Source organism: Octopus sinensis, linkage group LG9 (genome assembly GCF_006345805.1).
Source record: "Octopus sinensis linkage group LG9, ASM634580v1, whole genome shotgun sequence".
In the NCBI taxonomy this organism is placed as follows: Eukaryota; Metazoa; Mollusca; class Cephalopoda; order Octopoda; family Octopodidae; genus Octopus; species Octopus sinensis.
The window spans coordinates 58,177,576-58,200,536 of NC_043005.1; the positions used below are offsets into that span (position 1 = coordinate 58,177,576).

The 22,961-nt window shown below is 39.0% G+C and overlaps 1 protein-coding gene across 1 annotated transcript in view; it reads right to left on the reverse strand.

Moving 5' to 3' along the window:
• The window catches only part of LOC115215430 (putative ribosome biogenesis protein slx9-like), a 52,854-nt gene that overhangs the window by 27,485 nt on the left and 2,408 nt on the right, over positions 1-22,961 (reverse strand). Inside the window, exon 2 of the mRNA XM_029784593.2 lies at positions 14,911-15,011. Within this exon, the coding sequence (XP_029640453.2) occupies positions 14,911-15,003 (93 nt within the window). The 5' untranslated portion in view covers positions 15,004-15,011. The remainder of the gene's footprint in view (positions 1-14,910; positions 15,012-22,961) is intronic.

Consider the following 22,961-nt stretch of genomic DNA (forward strand, 5'->3'; position numbering starts at 1 on the left):
TTCAGTCCCACTGCGTGGCACTTTAGGCAAGTGTCTTTTACTATAGCCTCGGGCTGACCAAAGCCTTGTGAGTGGATTTGGTAGACGGAAACTGAAAGAAGCCTGTCGTATATATGTATATATATATATATATATATATATATATATATATATATATATGCATGTGTGTGTTTGTCCCCCTAGCATTGCTTGACAACCGATGCTGGTGTGTTTATGTCCCTGTTACTTAGCGGTTCAGCAAAAGAGACCGATAGAATAAGTACTAGGCTTACAAAAAGAATAAGTCCCAGGGTCGAGTTGCTTGATTAAAAGCGGTGCTCCAGCATGCCCGCAGTCAAATGACTGAAACAAGTAAAAGAGCATATATATATATATATATATATATGTTTGTGTGTGCATGTGTGTGTGAGCTTGTCTTAATATTGATTGTTTGGGCCTAGGAGAGATATGACCTTGCTTGGAAACAAGTGAGAGTTGGCGAGACAGGAAGTGTATCTGACCATAGAAAATCTGTTTCATCACTGTCAAACAAGGAAAAGTGTATGTTAAATGATAACACATACACACACACACACACACATGTATGTATAAGTTTCATGGGCACAATACATGAAACTTTAAACAATGAGTAGAATCAACCTGTTATCAAACAGCAATTAAATATGTTGAGTGCTACTAGCTTTTACTTGTTCATACACTCATACATGCTATCACCTATATTTATTTCTATCACAAAGACAGACAGACAGACAGACAGATATAGATAGATAGACAGCTAGATAGATATAGATAGATAGACAGCTAGATGAACAGATAAATATGTTTCTTTATTAGCCATACAGGGCTGTACACAGACAGGACAGATTACAAAGTAGAGCTTTTCTTTTTTTGGAAAAAAAAAAAAGTGGGGTAGGTTTTTGATCAAAAGGGATCGTAAAAGGGAAAGAAGAAAAAAAAGAAAGAAAGGAAACGAAACAAGAGAAAAAAAAAGAAAAAAGGAGAAAAAAAGGGGAAAAGAAAAAAAAAACCATCAATAGGGATCGTGTATCAGTGTCATGATGTACGGTGTAAAGGGGGAAGCAGATAAGGTTTATCCGTGGGAAGAAAAGCCTACGGAAAAGACCACAGTAACCTCGGTCAATATGGTTACATGTTACCACATTTGTTTGCAAGTGGGTAACCCTCTGTTTTCAATTTCTGGGTTCATAGGATTATGCTCAAGGTGGCTTCGTCATTCATATGTGCCATCCTTGCTACATTCACCCATCTTTTTTTAAAACATTTGCTAGACAAAACTTGCCTCTCTACTCTCACTTTCCTTTTCAAGTGATACTTGAAGTTGATGAGAGATTGACCAGAGAGGAAAGTGTTTGTCTCCAATCCTTTCAGAAGCAGACAGACAGACAGATAGATAGATAGATAGACAGATACAGGTATGGTTGACTGGTATGGTGGAAAGTTCAACTCTTCAGCATAAAACCACACAGAAGTGTTTTTGGATAAAAACTAAATAAATCTTTGTGAGTGAAAGAAACTAAGTAGATGGAAACTACATAGAAGCCTGTCAGCTTGTTCCAGTAAATTAAAAGGACCAGCCTTATCATATATGGAACTGCACTAATACTGCTTGAGGATTATGTTAGAGGTTACAAGAGTGCAAGGCCCAGTGAAATACTCATCCACCTACAGGATAATTCAAGGTGGTTCCATCATCGTTTGAACATGCAGAATAGTCATTATCAAAACTGATATGAGATCCACTTACTTTTATACGTATATACACGTGTATGAGCATACACACATAAAACATCTCTTTCTCCTTATATATATATAAACACACACACACACACACTGTGAAATACAAAGTAACAGTATAAAACTTCATTGTTCTTTTTTTTCCTTTCATTCCGTTATTTCCAACCTCGTACTGTAGTGGCTGTCTGAATCACAGTTAATTATTTCACAATGATTCAATTAAACTAAACTACTTACATATATATATATATATAGATATATATATGTGTGTGTGTATATATCATACACACACATTTATGTATGTATACAGAGGAAAAGGTGGAGTACAGGATACAATACCCTACAAAATCAATTTGTTATTGATTAATAAATGAGCTGCTTCTGTGAAATCTGCATCTCTTAACCTTTATCACTAACAGTCTATTTCTCATCTCAAGTACCCCTTACCTCCCATGGTGTTTACTCTTGTCTTACACTGTCTCTCCTTACACTAAGTATTTCAAAACCCTACACTGCATAACCCTATCACTCACAAAACACTATACTTAGTAATATCTCCCTCACTATCTACCCTTATTACCTCCCTTCATCTCCCACACTATCTGTCCCTATTTCCTACATTATCTACCCACCATAATTTCCCATGCTATCTACCCTGTCTCCTACAATATATCTCATTCCCACATTACCTACCTGTCTCTATCCCCTACATTATCCACCCAGTTTACCTCCATTTCCCATGCTATCTACCCTGTCTACAACACTATCAACCCATATCTCTCCTCCTCTCTCCCAGACTATCTACTCCTACTCCATCAATGCTATCTTCCCCTCTTCCATCTCCCGTGCAATCTGCTCCTAACTCCCACATTATCTACCCCTATTTCTCATGCTATTTACCCTGTCTCTCTCACTATCTACACTTATCTCCACTCCTCTCTCCTAAGCCATTTACCCCTATCCCATCTCCAATGCTATCCATCCATATCTCCCATAGTATCTATCCCTCTCTTCCACAATAACTACCCCATCTGTCTTCCACTCTCCCTTACTATCTACCCAAATCTGTCATTATCTACGACAACTTTCCATACAATATAACCCTATGTGGTTTGCCTTCTACAGCTTCGGTTATTTCTGTTATTTTTTTTTTTACTTGTCATTCCAATGTCATATTTGAAATTTCACTTTAAAATATTACAGAAATGTTACTTTTCAATATTTTTTTTTACTCTCTCCTCTTCTTCCTTCTCTGAAGACTTTCATCTACTTTGAAGTGCAGATTCTTCAATACAATACAATTAATGTGATGTGAATCGAGTTCATAACAGGGACACATTGTAATGTATATGAAATTTACTTCAACTTTTACTTGTATGTATCAGCTATAATTAACAAAGCAGAAGTTTGTAAATGACACACAGACATAGGAACACATATGTGCAGAAATATGGAAATATATATCTATGTATGAAAAGGGTATGCACCCACATATGCAGATTCATACATATAGACACACACTCACACATGCTTACACATACATATTTATACACATATATAATTGTACATATACATAAATACCTATACACACACACACACATATAAGCATTTATCCATGTATGTATGTATATCCACTAACGTTATCTTTATTCACACTGATGTCTTTTTAGACACAAAGACAACAAACAGGGCAGGCGGTCCTGACAGGCACCATAATTTAGAATGGATTTCATTATGGGAAGAGAAAAAATCTATATGGTTAACGAATCAGCTAGAAATAGTAGCCAAGTCCCCAGCCTAAAGTCACACCAAACCATCTTAAAATAAAGGCCAGTCTTAGCTAGATACCCCCAAAAGGACAGGATGGACACAGCTGGAATAATTTGATCATAGATATATGCTGGCCATGCTTAATGTGGGGTTAAAAACAATGACAGGTTTTTATGGTGAATGTAAGTATAATACCATTTAACCTTGAAACAGAAAGGGTAAAAGGAAAAGATTCCTTTTGGTCATGAATGACCATAGGATTGCACCTAGAAAATTCACCTCCAAGACACAAGTCTGGGCAAGGTTGTTAATGGAAATGAAGACCAGCAGTTACCCATGCATACCAGCCTCCCTTCTCTATGCCACTGATGTTATCCAAGGGAAAGGCAAAGGCCAATACAACTTGGTACCAGTGACGTTGCAACTCATTTCTTTAGCTGAGTAAACTGGAGCAACATGAAATAAAGTGCCTTGCTCAAGAACACAACACACAGCTCGGTATGGGAATCAAACTCACCACCTCATGATTGTGAACCCAACATTAACCATTGAGCCATGCACCTTCACCGTGATACATACATGTTGAAAATTTCGTCATCATCATTAACGTCTGTTTCCCATTCTGGAATGGGCAGGACAATTTGACAGGAACTGGCAAATCAGAAGACTACACTAAGCTCTGCTGTCCGTTTTGGCATGATTTCTCTGGATGGATGCCCTTCCTAATGCCAACCACTTAACAGAGTGTACCAACTGCTTTTTACATGGCAGCAGCAGTAGTCAGATCACCAAGTAACTTGCAAGACAAGATCCCCTCAACAGGGGGAAGCAGTACAGAGGGACAGAAAATGTGCCTTGGATTTTACTTTGCTGGGTAGGCCTTGAATCAGTGTTCCAGTTGTTTGATTAACTGAACAATATTTTCATTGAATTATGTAAGTGGCTGGCTGAGTATTCCACAGTTACTCCCCAACTTCTCACCATTTAACATAATCCTGAAACCAGTGAGATCATCATCTTACATATAATAAACATATTCCTTTGAATTATAGTTGAAGTCTGTTTATCCATTTTTACTCTCAAGGATTTGATCAATCCAAAGCTATAGTAGATGACACATATCCTGGATAAGGTGCTAGCCTTTCAAGGCCCACATTCCCAGATGAAGAGATACTTCATCTGCAGAATATAGGTTGTTGAACTGAAGTAATTGAGAAACAAGTGTTCTTCCCTATTAAAGAATCACAGCAAAAATCCTGTAGCCTTAAAGCCGGTCACTTACTGGACCATTTCACATTCTGTCAGTTAAATAATAACAAGGCGAGGCTAAACACTACTGAGTAGGACATGCTGGCACAAGATACACTGATCCTGCTAGTAAAGTGAACTGAGGGGCATAGAAAAATCTAGCCTGCTCTGTCAAGAAACAACTGCAAGGAATGTGAACTCTCAATATTGGAGTTGGTAATCTATATCTTCTCTACATAATGTGGCAACAAGCTGGCAGAATCATTAGGACACTGGGCAAGATGCTTAGCAGAATTTCATTTGTCTTTACATTCTGAGTTCAAATTATGCCAAGGTTGACTGTCTTTCATCAACCGCAAAAGACTGTCTTTTGGGGTTGATAAAGTACCAGTTGAAAACTGGGGTCCATGTAATCGACTTATCCCCTCCCCTGAAATAGCTGGTTTTGTGTCAAACACTTGGAACCAATATCTCATCCACATGGACATTTCATTACTAGACTGATAATCTTTAGGGTACCATCAATGTAACAGTGCCTACTGATCCTCCATGTATTTTCTTTGACTGTGGATCCGCTCAGCTCATCTTGGGTAGATGTCAGTGCAAGTTCTAGTAAGAAATAAGGGAAGTATATCAGAGAAAAATGTAATCTCTGTGCCTTATGGAGGTGACGACAAGTGACTGAAGCCTTAGCAGTTCGGCCAAAGAGACTGATAGAATAAGTACTAGGCTTACAAAGAATAAGTCCTGGGGTCGATTTGCTTGACTAAAAGGCAGTGCTCCAGCATGGTCGCAGTCAAACGACTGAAACAAGTAAAAGAGAGATATGGTGAAATCAAAGTATATGATTGTAATGGAGATTGCTTGTACGTCAAGGTAGAAAGTCTGTTAAAATGCAAGCAGAGACAGCTTTTGAGCATGTGTATGACAACCATGTCAACAAATGTAGAACATGTTAGATTAGAAAATAATAGATGTTATAAAAAAGAACAGAGAAAGTAAAACATTAACATTTACACCATAATGAGGACTACTTTGGAAAAACTGTTCATGTTACATTAGAGATAACTTAGAGTTATAATTTCAAATATAATTTTAGAATTATGGCAAATAAATGTAAAATTTTAGAGACATTGTGCCTCTACATAACATTTTCATGTCTATATTTCTCTATACAAGTTTAAGGTTGATGTAGTTAGAGCAATAGTATTTACAGTTTGATATCTTTGCGACAAAAAACTTGCTCAACCTTAGAAGAGTAAAAGCTATTTTTGTTGTAGTGATTAGACAAAAGAGACAGGCTTGGAAGGACTAGAAGAACGGTGGTAGCAGGGAATTGTATCAGACAGCCAAAAGGGAAGCTAGGAGACAGGTTTATTTAGCCAGAAGGGAAGCGGATAAGAAAAAATTTGCCAATGTTCTGAGCCGTGAGGATGAAAGACTTGAGGTATTTCGTGTTGCAAGACAGTGTGTGAGAGAGAATCGTGATGTGGTAGGAGAGAAGTGTGTTCGCATGGATGATGGTTCACTTGCGCTAAATGAGGATGCAAAGAGAGAGGTTTGGAGATGCCACTATGAAAGGTTGCTGAATAAAGAAAATGAATGGGATAAAGAGAGTCTGCCGAATGTTGACCCAACAGAGGGACCAGCTATCCGAGTTGATAGTTCCGTGGTAGCTAAGGCAATTAGAAGCATGAAGACAGGGAAAGCCCCAGGCCCATCAGGAATTACTGCAGAGATGCTCAAAATATCTGGCAGTGTCGGCTATAACCTAGTCACCCGTATAGTCAACCAGGTGATACACGAAGGAGTCATACCCAATGACTGGTGTAGCAGCATACTAGTCAACTGCTACAAAGGAAAAGGTGATGCCCTGGATACAAATAATTACAGAAGTATCAAGCTGTTGGATCAGGTAATGAAGGTTACGGAGAGGGTCATAGCCCAACTAAATAGAGAGAGAGTTAGTTTAGATGAGATGCAGTTTGGGTTTGTCCCAGGGAAAAGCACCACTGATGCTATATTCCTGGTAAGGCAGCTGCAGGAGAAATACCTAGCCAAAGATAAGCCCCTGTACCTGGCTTTCGTTGACATGGAGAAAGCCTTTGATAGGGTCCCCCGATCCCTCATCTGGTGGTCAATGAGGAAACTAGGGATAGATGAATGGCTAGTGAGGGCTGTGCAAGCCATGTACAGAGATGCCGTAAGTAAGGTTAGAGTTGGCAACATGTACACAGAAGAATTCAAAGTAGAGGTTGGGGTCCACCAGGGTTCAGTACTCAGCCCCCTCCTATTTATCATAGTCCTCCAGGCAATTGTGGAGGAATTCAAGACAGGTTGCCCCTGGGAGCTCCTCTATGCTGACGACCTCGCTCTAATTGCTGAGTCACTATCAGAACTGGAGGAGAAGTTCCAGGTGTGGAAGGAGGGTTTAGAATCGAGGGGCCTTAGAGTCAACCTAGCTAAAACCAAAGTACTAATAAGTAGAAAGGTAGAAAATCCACAAATATCCTCAGGAAGATGGCCCTGCTCGATCTGTAGAAAAGGTGTAGGTAGAAACTCTATAAGATGTACCCAGTGTAAGCTATGGACAAATAAGAGGTGCAGCAATGTCAAAGGTAGGCTAACTGGGAAGATAGTTTTTGTATGTGGCAGATGCTCTGGAGCATTGACCTCCGAAAATCTGCAGAAAACAACTTCCGTCACTTTCCGGGGGGAAAAACTAGAAGTAGTTGATAGCTTCCGCTATCTAGGTGACCAAGTCAGTAGTGGGGGTGGGTGCGCTGAAAGTGTAACTGCTAGAATAAGAATAGCCTGGGCAAAGTTTAGGGAGCTCTTACCTCTGCTGGTGACTAAAGGTCTCTCGCTCAGAGTAAAAGGCAGACTGTATGATGCATGTGTACGAACAGCTATGCTACATGGCAGTGAAACATGGGCCGTGACTGCTGAGGACATGCGTAAGCTCGTGAGGAACGAAGCCAGTATGCTCCGATGGATGTGTAATGTCAGTGTATTTACTCGACAGAGCGTTAGTACCTTGATAGAAATGTACCTAAGAAGCATCAGTTGTGGTGTGCAAGAGAGACGATTGCGCTGGTATGGTCATGTGGCGAGAATGGATGAAGATACGTGTGTGAGAAAGTGCCAATCCCTAGCAGTTGAGGGAACCCGTGGAAGAGGTAGACCCAGGAAAACCTGGGACGAGGTGGTGAAGCACGACCTTCGGACGTTAGGTCTCACCATGGAAATGACTAGAGACCGAGACCTATGGAAGTATGCTGTGCGTGAGAAGACCCGGCAAGACTAGTGAAGCCATAATCCGTGGCCCCTACCTGGGACGTAGTCAGTCCACCTGTGCATACCTTCCTTCTTGTGACACTTGTGAAGACCTGTTGAGGCAAGTGAGAATCGTATCGAATCAAATCAAATCAAATCGAACCAAATCAAAATAGATGAACATCAATGGAATTTGTATCCTTGTGGTACCAGTGCCGGTGGCACATAAGAAAACCATCCGAACGTGACCGTAGCCAGTACCGCAACGACTGGCCTCCGTGCTTAGGGCACGTAACAAACACCATCCGAGCGTGGCCGTCCGCCAGCCTCGTCTGGCACCTGTGTCGGTGACACATAAGAAAACACCATCCGAGCGTGGCCGTCAGCCAGCCTCGTCTGGCACCTGTGTCGGTGGCACATAAAAAACACCATCCGAGCGTGGCCGTCTGCCAGCCTCGTCTGGCACCTGTGTCGGTGGCACATAAAATCACCCACTACACTCTCGGAGTGGTTGACGTTAGGAAGGGCATCCAGCTGTAGAAACACTGCCAGATCTGACTGGCCTGGTGCAGCCTTCGGGCTTGCCAGACCCCAGTTGAACCGTCCAACCCATGCTAGCATGGAAAGCGGACGTTAAACGATGATGATGATGATGATGATTCAGCCTGAGGCAAAAATTGTTTTTTTTTTTAATTGTTTAGTCAAAGGTGGAAGGATAGTGGACATGACCCTTTGCAAGGCCCACGAGGAAGCTATTCTCAGACTGCAGTTTTGGCCTAAATGCTTGCAACAGAAAGTGAAAGGCAAAGTGCAAGTGTTTGTGATGACAAATTCCTTTCCTTTTATTTTTTGATGGGTGGGGAGGGAGACCCCTTACAGGTCTTCCAAGACTGGTAGAGGGAAGGAGTAGTTAAGGCTCAAGCGCTTACAACAGAGTGAGTTCTGCTAAAGGAAATCAAAGTGCAGATGGTGGTATTAAACCAAGCAATGGATTAAGTCTCCCCTCCATCACTCTTCTAACTATGGAATTATTCAGCCACTTTAAATACAGATCTGCATATATATATTTCAAACACATTTGTTCCACCAACCATCCCTGCCTCCATGGAACCCATTCCTTTTGACATCTATCCTTCATTCTTAATATCATCCTTTCTCACTATATTTTCCACTAACCACCCTTTCTCTGCCACCAGTTATCTCTTGCGTTCCATTGAACTACATCTTATGACTTTCCCTTCAAACCCTCTCATATTTGCCGTCATTCTTAACAACTTCTCATATCTGTCATAAATGGCACAACTGCTCCTCGCTACACTAACTTTACACTCACTACATCCATGCCATGTACCTCTGACCTTCATTTCTATTTGTCTCACTCCCCACCACATCGCTTTCGCCAACCCTGAAGGGGAGCTGGGGCAACTGCTTCGTAGATGTCTATGGCTTTCGCCGCGGGATTGGGGAGTGGTTGGAGATCACGCAGTCGTTAGCCTCAAATCGCCAGGCCTGGTTGGCGTTTGTGAGGGATGCAGCAATGAAGATGAATGAAGCCAGCTCAACCCACCCCAGGTGAATGCTGTTTCAAGACAAAAAAGACAAGTCTCACTCCCCATACATGCACACTCATCCCTTACCCACCCAACAAACTGTCTCCCTATTTCTCACACCTATCTACACTTTTATCAATCATACTGTGGCTCTGTACTACCACTTATTTCCTCATTCCTGATCCATTCCTCTTCCTTTCACCACATTGCATTTTGGTTGTGTTTATTTACATTCCAGATCCCTCCTCAACATGACTCCAGATCACCCAGTACGAAGAGACTTCACACCCTGGAAGGTTGCAAGTTTATTGCAAACTTACAACTGATGGCTTTCCATTCTCAAAGGATTTTTTCTTTATTTTAATAAAGTAATTGTTCACTAATCACTCAAAGTTTAAGTACAAGTAACATGCCTGTTAGTGTTTCTTGTCAACATTTCCCCACAGACTTCAGATAATCTAACATAAAATTGCAGCTGGCGCTTTGTGAATTTATTATTCACTTTGCACTTAATAACAGTGTCTAGCTGTCCAATATTTTTTCTGAGTGTGCAGACATTAGTCTGGAGAAAGCTAATCCATTTCAGTTGTTTCTTCTCACTGCGATTGATTTTTGCTACTCCTAACTGCTGGGGAATGGTAATCACAGCACAATATAGCAGAATATTCACTGTCCAAAAGTTGAGATTTTCAATCTTCAACTAATTGTTCTTTAGCTATTTGGTCCATTGCAGATAACATTAGGTCAGCAGGTTTTCTCTCAATCTGTGTGGTTACAGTTCTCTTATGCGATTCTAAGACGGTTAAGTTTTGCTTGAATTTAGTTGTTTGTATTCTTCACACATTATTTCTGTTTGTTCATCATCATCATCATCATTTAACACCCATTTTCTGTGCTGGTATGGGTTGGATGGCATGACAGGAACTGGCAAGGCGAGGGGCCACACCAAGTTCCATAGTTTGTCTTGGCTTCTACAGCTGAGTGCCCTTCCTAATGCCTGCCAGTTTACAGAGTGTACTGGGTGATTTTTTTCATGGCACCATCACTAATGCTTTTTTATGTGGCACCAACATCAGTGCTTTTTACAGGCAACTAGCACCCACACCAATGCTTTTTATGTGGCATATCGCTTTTAGGATCTCAATTCTGTTTGTTCATAATTTGTTATTGCTCACTCTTATAATGGTAGCATGTTCATCTCAGTTTTATTGTTATTGCAATGGCCATAATCCATATGAGCGAGTTCTTCTCAGGAGAAGAATTCCCTCATCTGGTCCAGTTCTTATCTGTTGTGTGATTCTGATGGGTGTGAGGGTAACAGTTAATTTTTCCTCAATGAGACTGGCCGACCGTGGCTGATGCCAGCCTCGCCTGGCACCAGTGCAGGTGGCACGTAAAAAGCACCCACTACACTCACGGAGTGATTGGCGTTAGGAAGGGCATCCAGCTGTAGAAACATTGCCAGATAAGACCGGAGCCTGGTGCAGCCTTCTGGCTTCCCAGTTCCCCGGTCGAACCGTCCAACCCATGCTAGCATGGAGAACGGACGTTAAACGATGATGATGATGATGGTTGCATGTTGCTCTAGTCATTCTACAAGGAATTTTGAATAGTTGGGGTCATTTAGATCACAGCAATTCTTCAACCTATTAATGTAGCCTGTTGAGAGATCGTTTTCCATCTTTTTTTTTTTTGGTTTTTTATTGCTTCAGTCAGTCTGCAGCCATGCTGGAGCACCACATTGAAGAAATTTTAGTTGAATGAATTGACCCCAGGACTTATTTTCTTAATCTCTTTTGTTGAACTGCTAAGTTATGGTGACATAATCATACAAACAACCAGTTGTCAAGCAGTGGAGGGGGATAAACAGTCACAAAGAGACACACACACTTATGTATATACAAAACAGGCTTCTTTCAGTTTCCGCCTACCAAATCCACTCACAAGGCTTTGGTTGGCCCGAGACTATAGTAGAAGACACTCATCCAAAGAGCCATGTAGTGGGACTGTACCTGGAACCTTGTGGTTGATAAGCAAACTTCTTACCATGCAGACACACATGTGCCTATCTTCCTTAGGTTTTTTGCAGAAATGATACAGGTCTTGGTTCAATTCAAAGGTCCACTGAAATGTCTTATGGTAGCTCTATGACATGTGAAGCTAACCACAGTCTCCAGTCTAAGCATGGCATATATAGCAGTAATCCCAATGTGTAGAGTTCCAGTTAATTTTCCCTACTTGATTACAGGTAAGGTCATCGATAAAAAAAGAAAAAAAGCTTCCTTACACAAAGAAGATAACCAATTTTTTATCAGGTTTGTATAAATGGCAAGATGAATGTGCACTAGTGTGGTTGCATGGTAGGAAATTCGTTTTCCAGCCACATGATTCCAAGTTCAGAACCTTGGGCCAACCAAAGCCTTGTCAATGTATTTGGTAGATAAAAAAAAAAATGAAAAGATGCCTGTGTGTGCTTGTGTTTGTCCCCCACCACTGGTTGATAATCAGTGTTGGTGAGTTTACATCCCTGGAAAACTATTTTACATTGAGAAGATGGAAGCTTGAGCATTCCTTGAGCAAACACACAAAAATAATGTGTTGACAATCAAAATCCACAGCAGAGAAACACTAGGTGTGATGTGACATAACTAAGTGTAATTTCAAGATCAAGAAATCAGAAGAAAGTGATGTCCCACAAAATTATAGGGTAAAACTCAGCCTTCAATAACTTCTTTAATTATCACATTAAAAGTACTGGTGCCACATAAAAAGTAGCCACTACACTCTGTTGAGTGGTTGGCATTAGAGAGGGCATCTAGCTGTAGAAACCAATCCAAAACAGATAAAGGAGCCTGGTGTGGCCCCTGGCCTTACAAGCTCCAGTAAAATCTCCAACTCAAGCCAGCATGCAGATGGAAATCAAATGATAATGATGAGAAAGAAGCTGCATGAGTTGGGAGGTTTGACTGGAACTTGTAAGGCCAGGGGCCCACACCAGGCTCCATTATGTGTTTTGGCTTGGTTTCTACAGCTAGATGCCCTCCCTAATGCCAACCATTCTGCAAGTGTACTGGCAAAGGAAGCCATAGTGACCAAGTTGTGCTCTAAAACAGAAATTTCAAAACCAAGTTGGCCAAAATACTAAAAAGCAATTTTTTATTTTAATGTTGTGATGTACTTACAGCTACTAAAAATATATGGCTTTAATCATCATCGTCAATTATCATCTGCTTTCCATGTTGGCATGGACTGGACAACTTCAGAGGAACTGGCAAGGCCAAGAGCCATACTAGGTATCATAGTCTGTTTTGACATGATTCCCACAGCTGGATGCCCTTCCTAATGCCAATCACTTTACAGAATGTACTGGGTGCTTTTCACATGGCACCATCACCAGTGCTTTTTACATGGCACCATCATCAGTGCTTTTTATGTGGCACCAGATCATCATCATCGTTTAACTTGAGAGCTGGCGAGCCAGATGGCTGCACCAGGCACCAGTCTTGATCTAGCAGAGTTTCTACAGCTTGATGCCCTACCTAACGCCAACCACTCCGAGAGTGTAGTTGGTGCTTTTACGTGCCACCAGCACGGGGGGCCAGTCAGGCAGTACTAATTAAATCAGTGCTCAACTTTTGTTGGGTTACACCAGTTTTCTTGCTTTCCATACATATCATCATTTAACGTCCCTCTTCCATGCTGGCATAGGTTGGATGGTTTGAGAGAAGATGGCTGAGTGGGAGCCTGTGCCATACTTCTGAGTGTATTTCGGCATGGTTTTTATAGTTGGATGCCCCTCCTAACACCAGCCACTTTGTAGAGTGGGCTGAGTGCTTTTTACATGGCACTTGCACAGGTGAGGTCAGTTTTGGCATGGTTTTTACAGGTAGATGCCCTTCCATATGCCAACCACTTTATAGTGTGGACAGGGTGCTTTTTAAATGGTACCTTTACTGATGGGATCACAAAGTGACTTTGCAAGACAAAGTGTCTTTGAGAGGAGAGGGGCATTGGAGGAGGTGATCTTGTGTCAGATGATGAAAAATTAGAGTGTGATAGAGAGGCAGAAACAGATGTCTTGCTGTAGAGGTCCATGGTTACCCAGCCAGAGAGGCGAAGAGAAAGCGGAGAGAGAGAGAGGAAGAGAAAGAAGAGAGAAAGAGGAGAGAGAGTTAAGAAGAATGTGGGCAGAAACAGTGACCTAGAGAGAGAGTGGGAGTTAACAAGAGGTGTGCTGCTGTAAAGGAGATACATGGTTACCTAGTCAGAGGTAAGGAGGGAGAAAGAGTGATCAAGAATGAGGGCAGAAACAGGTATGTTGCTGTAGAGGAGATACATGATTACTCAGCCAGAGTGGAGAGCAAGGGAAAGAGAGAGAACATAGGAGACAGCAAGAGGAGAGAGATGGCAATTAAATATAAAAAAGTGACCATCAAAATATTCCAATTACTCTTCAAGCATTAACTTAAGTGGTGGTGGTGGTGGGGGGTATGTCACATCACAATCTGTGATGTGAGGTAACAAGAATAATTTCATCAAGAAATGAGTATTTTCAGTCTTCAGGTAAAAATATGGCCCTGGATCTGAAAGATAACCACTTGCTTACCTTAGCAAAAAAAAAATTTCAACAAAAATTTATTTTTCATTTGGAGCTAATGAGACATTTTACATAAAAATGTGATGCGACATAACATAGGAATTGGCTATTAATCATACTTTATAACTTCATTTGGCTAAAAGTAAACTATCAGAAATTTCTAAATAGCTTCACTTAGCTGCAGACAAATAACATTAAGAAGCAATTTTTTTCTCCATCTATATTTCTTAAAAACCGCTCATAAATATGGAAATAATTTGTAGGATAGCGCAGCCTACAAATGCTGCCATGTTTTAGTTTGGTCACTACTATGGCTTGGTTTAGAAAATTTTTGAAAAAATCCACAACTATTTGAAATAAGAGGAATAGATTTTCTCAAAACATTAAATTTTGTTCTCTTTAGTTCACACTTTAAAATTTCACTTCATGGTTGATGTAAGCAGAGAATGGCCCTGGAATCGAACTCGGAATCTTGGGGTTAGTAGCCTGCGCTCTTAACCACTACGCCATAATGGCTGTTACACAGTTTCCGTTTACTAAACTCACTGACAAAGTTATGGTTTGCCTGGAGGATAATAGAAGACACTTGCCCTGAGTGTTGCATTTGAGAAGCAAACTTCATAACCATTCCATCATTCCAGTGCATAAGCCATGCTTGCAAACATGCATACAAATAAACACTTTACTACAAAATTAAAAAGAAAACCTAATTACCTTTTCTGTTTCAGAATTTGTGTCTGCAGGATTACTCTCCAACTTAACTGCTGAGTTATGAAAACGCCATCGTTTGCACCCAACTTTGCCCATTTTTAGATCTACAGGAAAGAAATAAACAAATAAAAAGATTTTGCAAGAAGGAATTGTAAAAAGCTCTGTGTATGTGTGCATGTATGTATGCATACTTATATGAATATATATATATCTATGTTTATGTATATGTGCAAGTATCAATCTACAGACACATACACACACTATATATAAATTCTTAGATCAAGTAATCTATGAAACAAGCATTGAGGCTACAAACTGGTTAAGTAGTCATATTTCTTATTCATTCCCTTGAGCCACATTGAAAAATAGTTGCCTACTGAGGTCGTATTTTATTCATATCATGTAGAAGCTGTCTGACACATGACTTCTGTCAGACCAGTTTATAACTCTCATTTTCTTAAAAAAAAAAAAAAAAGAAAAGAGAATTTCATATATACACACATAACATTTTATTATTGTCATTCTCATGATTATCACCACCACCATTTCTATTATTGCAGCAACCATTATTATTATTATTATTATTATTATTATTATTATTATTAAGAAAATGCAAATACACCACGAAACTATCCATTTAAGCAGTCTTTCAAATTGCTAAATTGACTACTCGGAATTCCATTGCATGAAGTTTTTCTATAGCTCTAGATAAAGATCTGAAACAAAATTTATATCATTAACTTTCTTTATCAAATAGTCGGTATTCACAAGTCAAAAGAGAAAACATTATCCAAGAAATTGCACAGATACTTTTACCAATACTTTTCACTACAACGAAGCTAGCTTCAGATCAATAACAACCTACTCTTATTTTCAATTCCAAAAATAATTTTAGGCTCATTATATATTGACTTTCTCGCTAAAGAGACATTATTACTAATGCTAGAGGAACGATGGACAAAATGCTTTCTAGTGTTTGGTTAAATCACTAAGTTCTGAGTTCAAAATCCCATGAAGACCAACAAAATGTATGTGTGAAAGAGGAGTGTTGACAACATCAAGTACCAGTCAAATACTGAGGCCAATGCAATTGTCTATACTCTCTATCATGTTCATAGTTACCATCATTTAAACCCTTTAGCATTTATATTACTCTGATAAATGTAATGCTTGTTTATTCACATTGTTTTGTGTGCTAGTAGGGTATTAAGAGCACCATCCGAGCGTGATCGTTGCCAGAGCGGCTATCTGGCCTCCGTGCTGGTGGCATGTAAAAGACACCATTCGAACGTGATCGTTACCAGCATCGCCTTACTGGCACCTGTGTCAGTGGCTTGTGTAAAAGATTTGAGTGAGGTCGTTGCCAGTACCGCCTAACTGGCCCCGTGTTGGTGGCACATAAAAGCACCCACTACACTCTCGGAGTGGTTGGCATTAGGAAGGGCATCCAACTGTAGAAACTCTGCCAGATCAAGATTGAAACCTGGTGCAGCCATCTGGTTCGCCAGCCCTCAGTCATTCATCCAACCCATGCTAGCATGGAAAGCGGACGTTAAACAATGATGATGATGATATGAAATTCGATATTTTGAGGATGTAATTGTTTCTTTTCAGAATGACATTGTAAGATAGGTGTGAGAGGTAGTGTCTGGGCAATTTGAAAATTATAACGTGTAAAATATTTGGACTGGATATGGCTGGTTTTAAAAGCTAAAGGGTTAAAGTCAGGTTTTCCATGCCTAGAAATTTTCTATGGTCTGATGGTCTTCCTGTTTCTAACCCTCTCCTCTTTTCAAACAAGGTAATATTTCCCCTAGCCCTTCAAACATGAACAGTACAATGGCTAGATGTATTTTCATGGAATATTGATAAAATTAACATCACTGTTTATATGATGTTAACATTTGCTTTCAATTAGTGCAAGATGTCAAAACCAATCTGAAACAATGGAAAAGTAGACATTAAAATGATGAAGATTGTACACATTCACACACACACACATTCTATAAACATAAAAACTCACTAAGTCCTGACATCAACAGGAAACTTCCACAAAAACAGTGGTATCAACAATCTCTATCTACAAAGAGATGAATGAAGCAGACACTTGAAATCAGTGCAGATCATATATATATCTCTCTATATATATAAAGCTGTGTATGGCAGGTTTGGTAGCCTTCAACTAACACTATCTCCTCTGAGACCCCACAGCGCAAGTTGACCAAAATTGAGAGTATGATAGAAGAAGGCTTGCTCTTCCTTCCGTAGAAGAAAAAAATTCAAATCGGACCATGTTAACACCAAAAATTATTTACATCAAAAAGGTGCTTTTTTCTATGAAAATCCCTATCTTTTACGATTTTTTTACTGCTGTGTCGCCATTTTTCGGTGTATTTCAACCAGAAAAATGTTCACTTAAAGAGAATAACAAGCTACATAATGCAAAATTTTTACTTTTCAAAAATTCCAATTCTAAAGCGTCGAAACAAGCAATGCCGGGCGATACTGCTAGTATATATATATATATATATATATATATATATGTATGTATATCGTGATCACCATCATTATCATTTAATGTCTATTTTCCATGCTGGCATGGGTTGGACAGTTTGACAGGAGCTGGCAAACCAGAAGACTGCACCATGCTTCCTTGTCTGTTTTAGCATGGTTTTTATGGCTGGATGCCCTTCTTAATACCAACCATCTAACGGAGTGGATTGGGTACTTTTTATGTGGCACCAGCACTGGTGGAAAATGTAGGTGGAAAACTGGAACTAGGCACTCTTCTGTGCAAGAAATAAAGTTTGACCTCATTTTACAAAGAACTTTCCATTTTTCACCATGTCTGTTTATCTTATCTTATTTTTAGCATTTTAACAAATAGATTTCTTCAGATTATTCTTCCTATAATCTTTGAGCAAAACAACATTTGCACCTCAAGCCATGATATATAGAATTCAATGATGCTATTTACCATTATTTGTAAATAATTTAATTAGGAAATTAATGCCCAAGGAATCAGTATCTTGTAAATACAAGCCAATATGTGTAATCAACTTAACGGTATTCAACTTACAGGCAAGTGAAAATGACATTACAAGTACAACCCACATTTGCAATATACATCAACAATTATTATATCAGCGAATCTAATTCAAATCCAACCAAATTCCTGCAGTAGTTATATTTTTGTGAATTCTATACAGAACTGTCAGTATTTCATTAAAATCTCTAGTTTTAAATATGATTGAGAAATTTATGTAAATAAAGTACTTCAGTTAAAATTGTGTCCTCCAGAAAATATTTTACAATCATTTGGAGAGCTATTCTGTATGATAAAAACACTGGTAGAAGTGTACGGTCAAAAACAGCATATTTCAAACACACCATAAATTAACCCCTATGCATTTAGATTATTCTGTCAAATGTAAGACTCTTATTTACATTGTTTTAAATTAATCATGCATTATCTCAAAGCTTTGAGATTTCAATGAAGTGATTGCTTATTTTTAGAATGACATTGTAGAGTAAATGTAAGAGGCCAGATCTGGCCAGTTTGAACATAAAACAGTATTTTGGGCCAGATACGGCCAGTTGAAATGCTAAAAGGTTGATTCTAGAAAAAAGTAGAAATCAAAATCAACAATATTTTTCTATTCTCTGATAAAATTTTTAAAATCTCTATGGAAACAAATTTTAAAATAACTTTAATTAACATCAATGTGGAAGCAAAAAAGACAGACAGCAACCAATTTAGCAGTTTGCCCAACAGAATAAGTACCAAGTTTAAAAGAATAAGTATTGGGATTGATCCATTTGACTAAAAATTCAAGGTGTGTCCCAGGATGGCTGCTGTTGAATGACTGAAACTAGTAAAAAGATAAATTTTACTTCCATTATCATTTAATGCCCATTTCCCATGCGGCCATGGATAGTTTGACAGGAACTGGTCAGTCGGAGAGCTGGCCAAGTTCCGACTGTCTGTTTGGGCATGGTTTCTATGGCTGGATGCCCCTCCTAACGCCAACCACTTTATGGAGTGTGCTGGGTGCCTTTTACATGCTATCAAGCATAGGTGTTTTCATGTGGCACCAGCATATTACATGGCACTGGCACAAGTGCATATTACGCGGCACCCAGCACCTGCAAGACAAAGACCTCTCAAAGGGCAGAAGGATTGGGGCAATGGCCATAAATGACATGCCAGTATGTATGGAAGGCTGCATTTTTACTTAGCTTGACCTATCTTCTGAAGTACAGCAAATTGCCAGAAGTCTTGGTCTTTTGTCATCTCTTCAGCAAAACCCAGCATCCAAAGACCATTTCTCACTACTTTCTGATCCTAACCCTTTCCACAGGTTCCCTCCACAATTAGAGCATAAAAAACAATTTTAATAACAACTCATTATTACATTTTTGATATTATCCTTAAAGTTAGACTAACACCAATCCTTTGATCAATAGGTTTAAATCCTTACATATTAAGGATAATTGTTGACATACCTGATTTAAAAATTAAAGGTAACTACTCCTCCAGTTCTGAACCACTCTTAACCCTTTAGTGTTCTGATTATTCAATCAAACATAATGCCTATTGATTCCCATTAATTTGAATTAATCATGCATTATCTCATATCTTCAAGATCTTGATGGTGTTATTACTTAATGTAGAATAACATTGTAGGGTAGGTGTGAGAGCCTGGATCTGGTTAGTTTGAACATAAAACAGATTAACTATTTTGGCCGGATATGGCCGGTTTAAATACTAAAGGGTTAATGGATGTATTCAATTATACAGGTTTCCTGTGCTATCATCATCATCATCATCATTTAGCGTCCGTTTTCCGTGCTAGCATGCTACTTTTGAAATGTATTCTACAAGTTAGAAAATTCATTTATTTTATTTCTCAAAGAAGAGAAAAACAAAACATTCCTCTTGATTTGAACATAGAATCAAATTAATCTCATTGTTGGATTAAAGAGAATCAGAGTCACAGAAGCAGTAGCAATGCAGACAGAGCAATGAATAACAAAAACAATTATAATGATAATTCTTTCAGTGTTTTATATAGCTGGATGCCTTTCCTATAAGTTTCAGTTACCATGTAGGATACACAATACCTATGGCACCTTTACCAAAACTGAATACCTTGCAGAGATCAACCTTCACTTTCATTCTTGTGAGGGCAAGTGTGTGTGAGGTGTCAAGAAAATAAAGTAGAAGTACTAAGATTGATTTAATCCACTGTCCTTCCACTAAAACGTGTGGCTTTGTGTCTATTAGAAATCAATATTTAGAAGGATATCATGCTCGGAATGGTCAGTGGCAAGAGAGGAAGAGACCGGCCAAGAACCCGCTGGCTTGACACCATTAAGAGCGACACAGGAATGGCCAGAGCCAATCTGAAAGAAGCGACCCAGAATAGAACTGGCTGGAGAACACTGATCTAACGAGTAACGGAGATTCGACTTCAAATGAGCGGATAAGAGAGAGAATATTTATTCTTTTACTTGTTTCAGTCACCGATCTGCAGCCATACTGGAGCACCACCTTAAAGAGTTTTAGTTGAAGAAATCGCCCCCAGGAGTTATTCTAACGGTCTCTTTTACCGAACTGCTAAGTTATAGGGACACAAACACACCACCATCAGTTGTCAAGTGATGGCGGTGGGGTGGGGTGGGGGACAAACAGAGACAAATATATACACGAATTTAGTAAAATAATTTAGTTATCATTAAGCTAGTGTTAGAAACATAAATTGTGACTAAGGTTTAATGGAAGATTTTAATTCAAAACTTATGAAAACAAGACATTTGTACTACAGAGCCAGAGGTGGTTTCAGCTGAGTTGGTATCAAAAGGGTTAAGTGTGTACGTGTAAATAGTTAATGAGTATGGTGGACAAGAAAGTTTTGGGAGTTGTTTTTCTCAATTGTGTGTGTGTGTAAGAGGCAAAATAGGGGGCAGGAAGCTTTCTTCATGGTAGAGCTGCATACTGGATCATGGTTGAAGAATGGAGAATTATTATAATTATGGGAGCCTTTCTGTTTGGCAGCCACTTTTCAACTTTTGTTCCAAATGATTTCATATTTGATGAATTAGTGCAATCTTGTAAGCTCATTATTGATATGAAATTCATTTTTACCATAAACCAATAGAGTTAATAGCTTTAAAAGTTTTCAAATTTTGGGTGATTTTAGCCAGTCAAAAGCCAGTTTCTATAGTAACAAGCCAAGCTGCTTACTCATGTGGTCATTTTTCACTTATTAAATGCTTAAAACATGAGGTATAAGGTGGTTGTAAAAGTAATAGCTAAATAGGCCTTAAATTATGCAAATATTTTCTTCTGTTTGTTTTTTGCAGAATCATATGAATTGTTGCTTAGAATACAAATTTGCAAAAATTTTCTGAAAATTCCAAAACGAAGTTATGCAGGCTTATATGGCATGCACAAAGCAGAATTCCATCAATATTTCACTTGTTTACAGTTAGTTGAGAAATGTGTGCAGTAACACACAAAAATGACAGCTTCCAAATCCTGTTTTCTAATTGGATAAAAACGATCAAACTTTGAACCTCTGTAACATTTTTTGAAAATTATCTGGAAAAAGTGAATTAGCCCCAAAAATTCAATATGGAAAATTACAGCAATACATAAATTTTTTTAATTTCCACAGGTACAGCCAAACAGAAAACATACTAATCAATATCTATAAAGCTGAAATGCGAAAAAGTTGTTTGATTTTTTGTTTTTTTTTGTCTCATTTTGGGATGGAAACGGTTTAAGGGGCAGTAGATGGGGTCGGATTGGCGCCAAAATTTACACTGGGGGGTAAAATGGGGTGGGCAATGGTGTGAGGAGGGTTGCAAGTCACTCGGGGGCTACCGTTTGGTTGCTATGGTGAGGAATATGGGAAAACGAAGCATGGGTCTAAATAGCTAGTTATGATATAAAAACAAAAAATTAAAAATCACACATCAGTATAAGATTTGTGGTGCCCCAGCATTCGGGCTAAAATATTTTTAAGGATTTTAAGGATTTATGCTCATGGTCACTGTACCTTAAGAGTTTACTCTGTAACTAGATCACTACCATCTTTACATTTTTCCTAACTGCTCCCATTCACTCCCATATAATGCGTGAATAGCCTTGTACCCCCAGCCATGTGGTTGGGAAGCAAACTTCTCACCACACAGCTACACCTGTGCCTTTGAACACAGAAAATGGATATATATGTTCAAAACGTTAACTGCAGAAAGCTGTTTAATCCTGTAGCTTTGGAGGAAAAAAAAAAAACTCCTCTCCCTATAAAGTGAAAAGCACACATCCTCAGTTACATATTTTACAAAAGATAATTGTTTAACATCTAAATTTGTGTCAAAATATTTTCGTTGCTTTGAAACCACAACCTGTTCACTGACAAAATTTTGTCCTGCATCTGAGAAAGTAACAATTAGTTCACGACCATGAATTATGAATATCATACCTATAGGAAGGTTTTGAAAATGTACAGCAGAAGCAGAAAACATCAATTCTATTTTTTTATGGATATTTAACATCCATTATGAGATGGCCTGTGAAATTTAATTACGCAATCAAAGGGTTAATATATCTCACTACTATGAGCCACATGTGTTTCTGCGAAATTTGAAATTTTTTTCAGAGAAAGCCTCTCTGCCTGCTGGCTTTTGTTGCATCTAACTTGACACTTAAAAGAAAGCAGTTCAAAGGGTCACATAAGAAATTTGAAAATGTGTTGTATCAATGTGTATTTGTGGGAATCATCATCATCATTCAATCTCTATTTTCCATGCTGGCATGTGTTGGACGGTTTGACAAGAGCTAGCTAGGCAGAAGACTGCACCATATTTCGTTATCTATTTTGGCATGGTTTTTATAGCTGGATGCCTTTCCTAATACCAACCACCCTGCAGAGTGGACAGTACTTTTTATGTGGCACAGTACAGGTGAGGTCAATTTTAGCATTTTTTTTTTTTAGTCAGGTGCCCTTCCAAATGCCAACTACTTTACAGTGTGGACTGGATGCTTT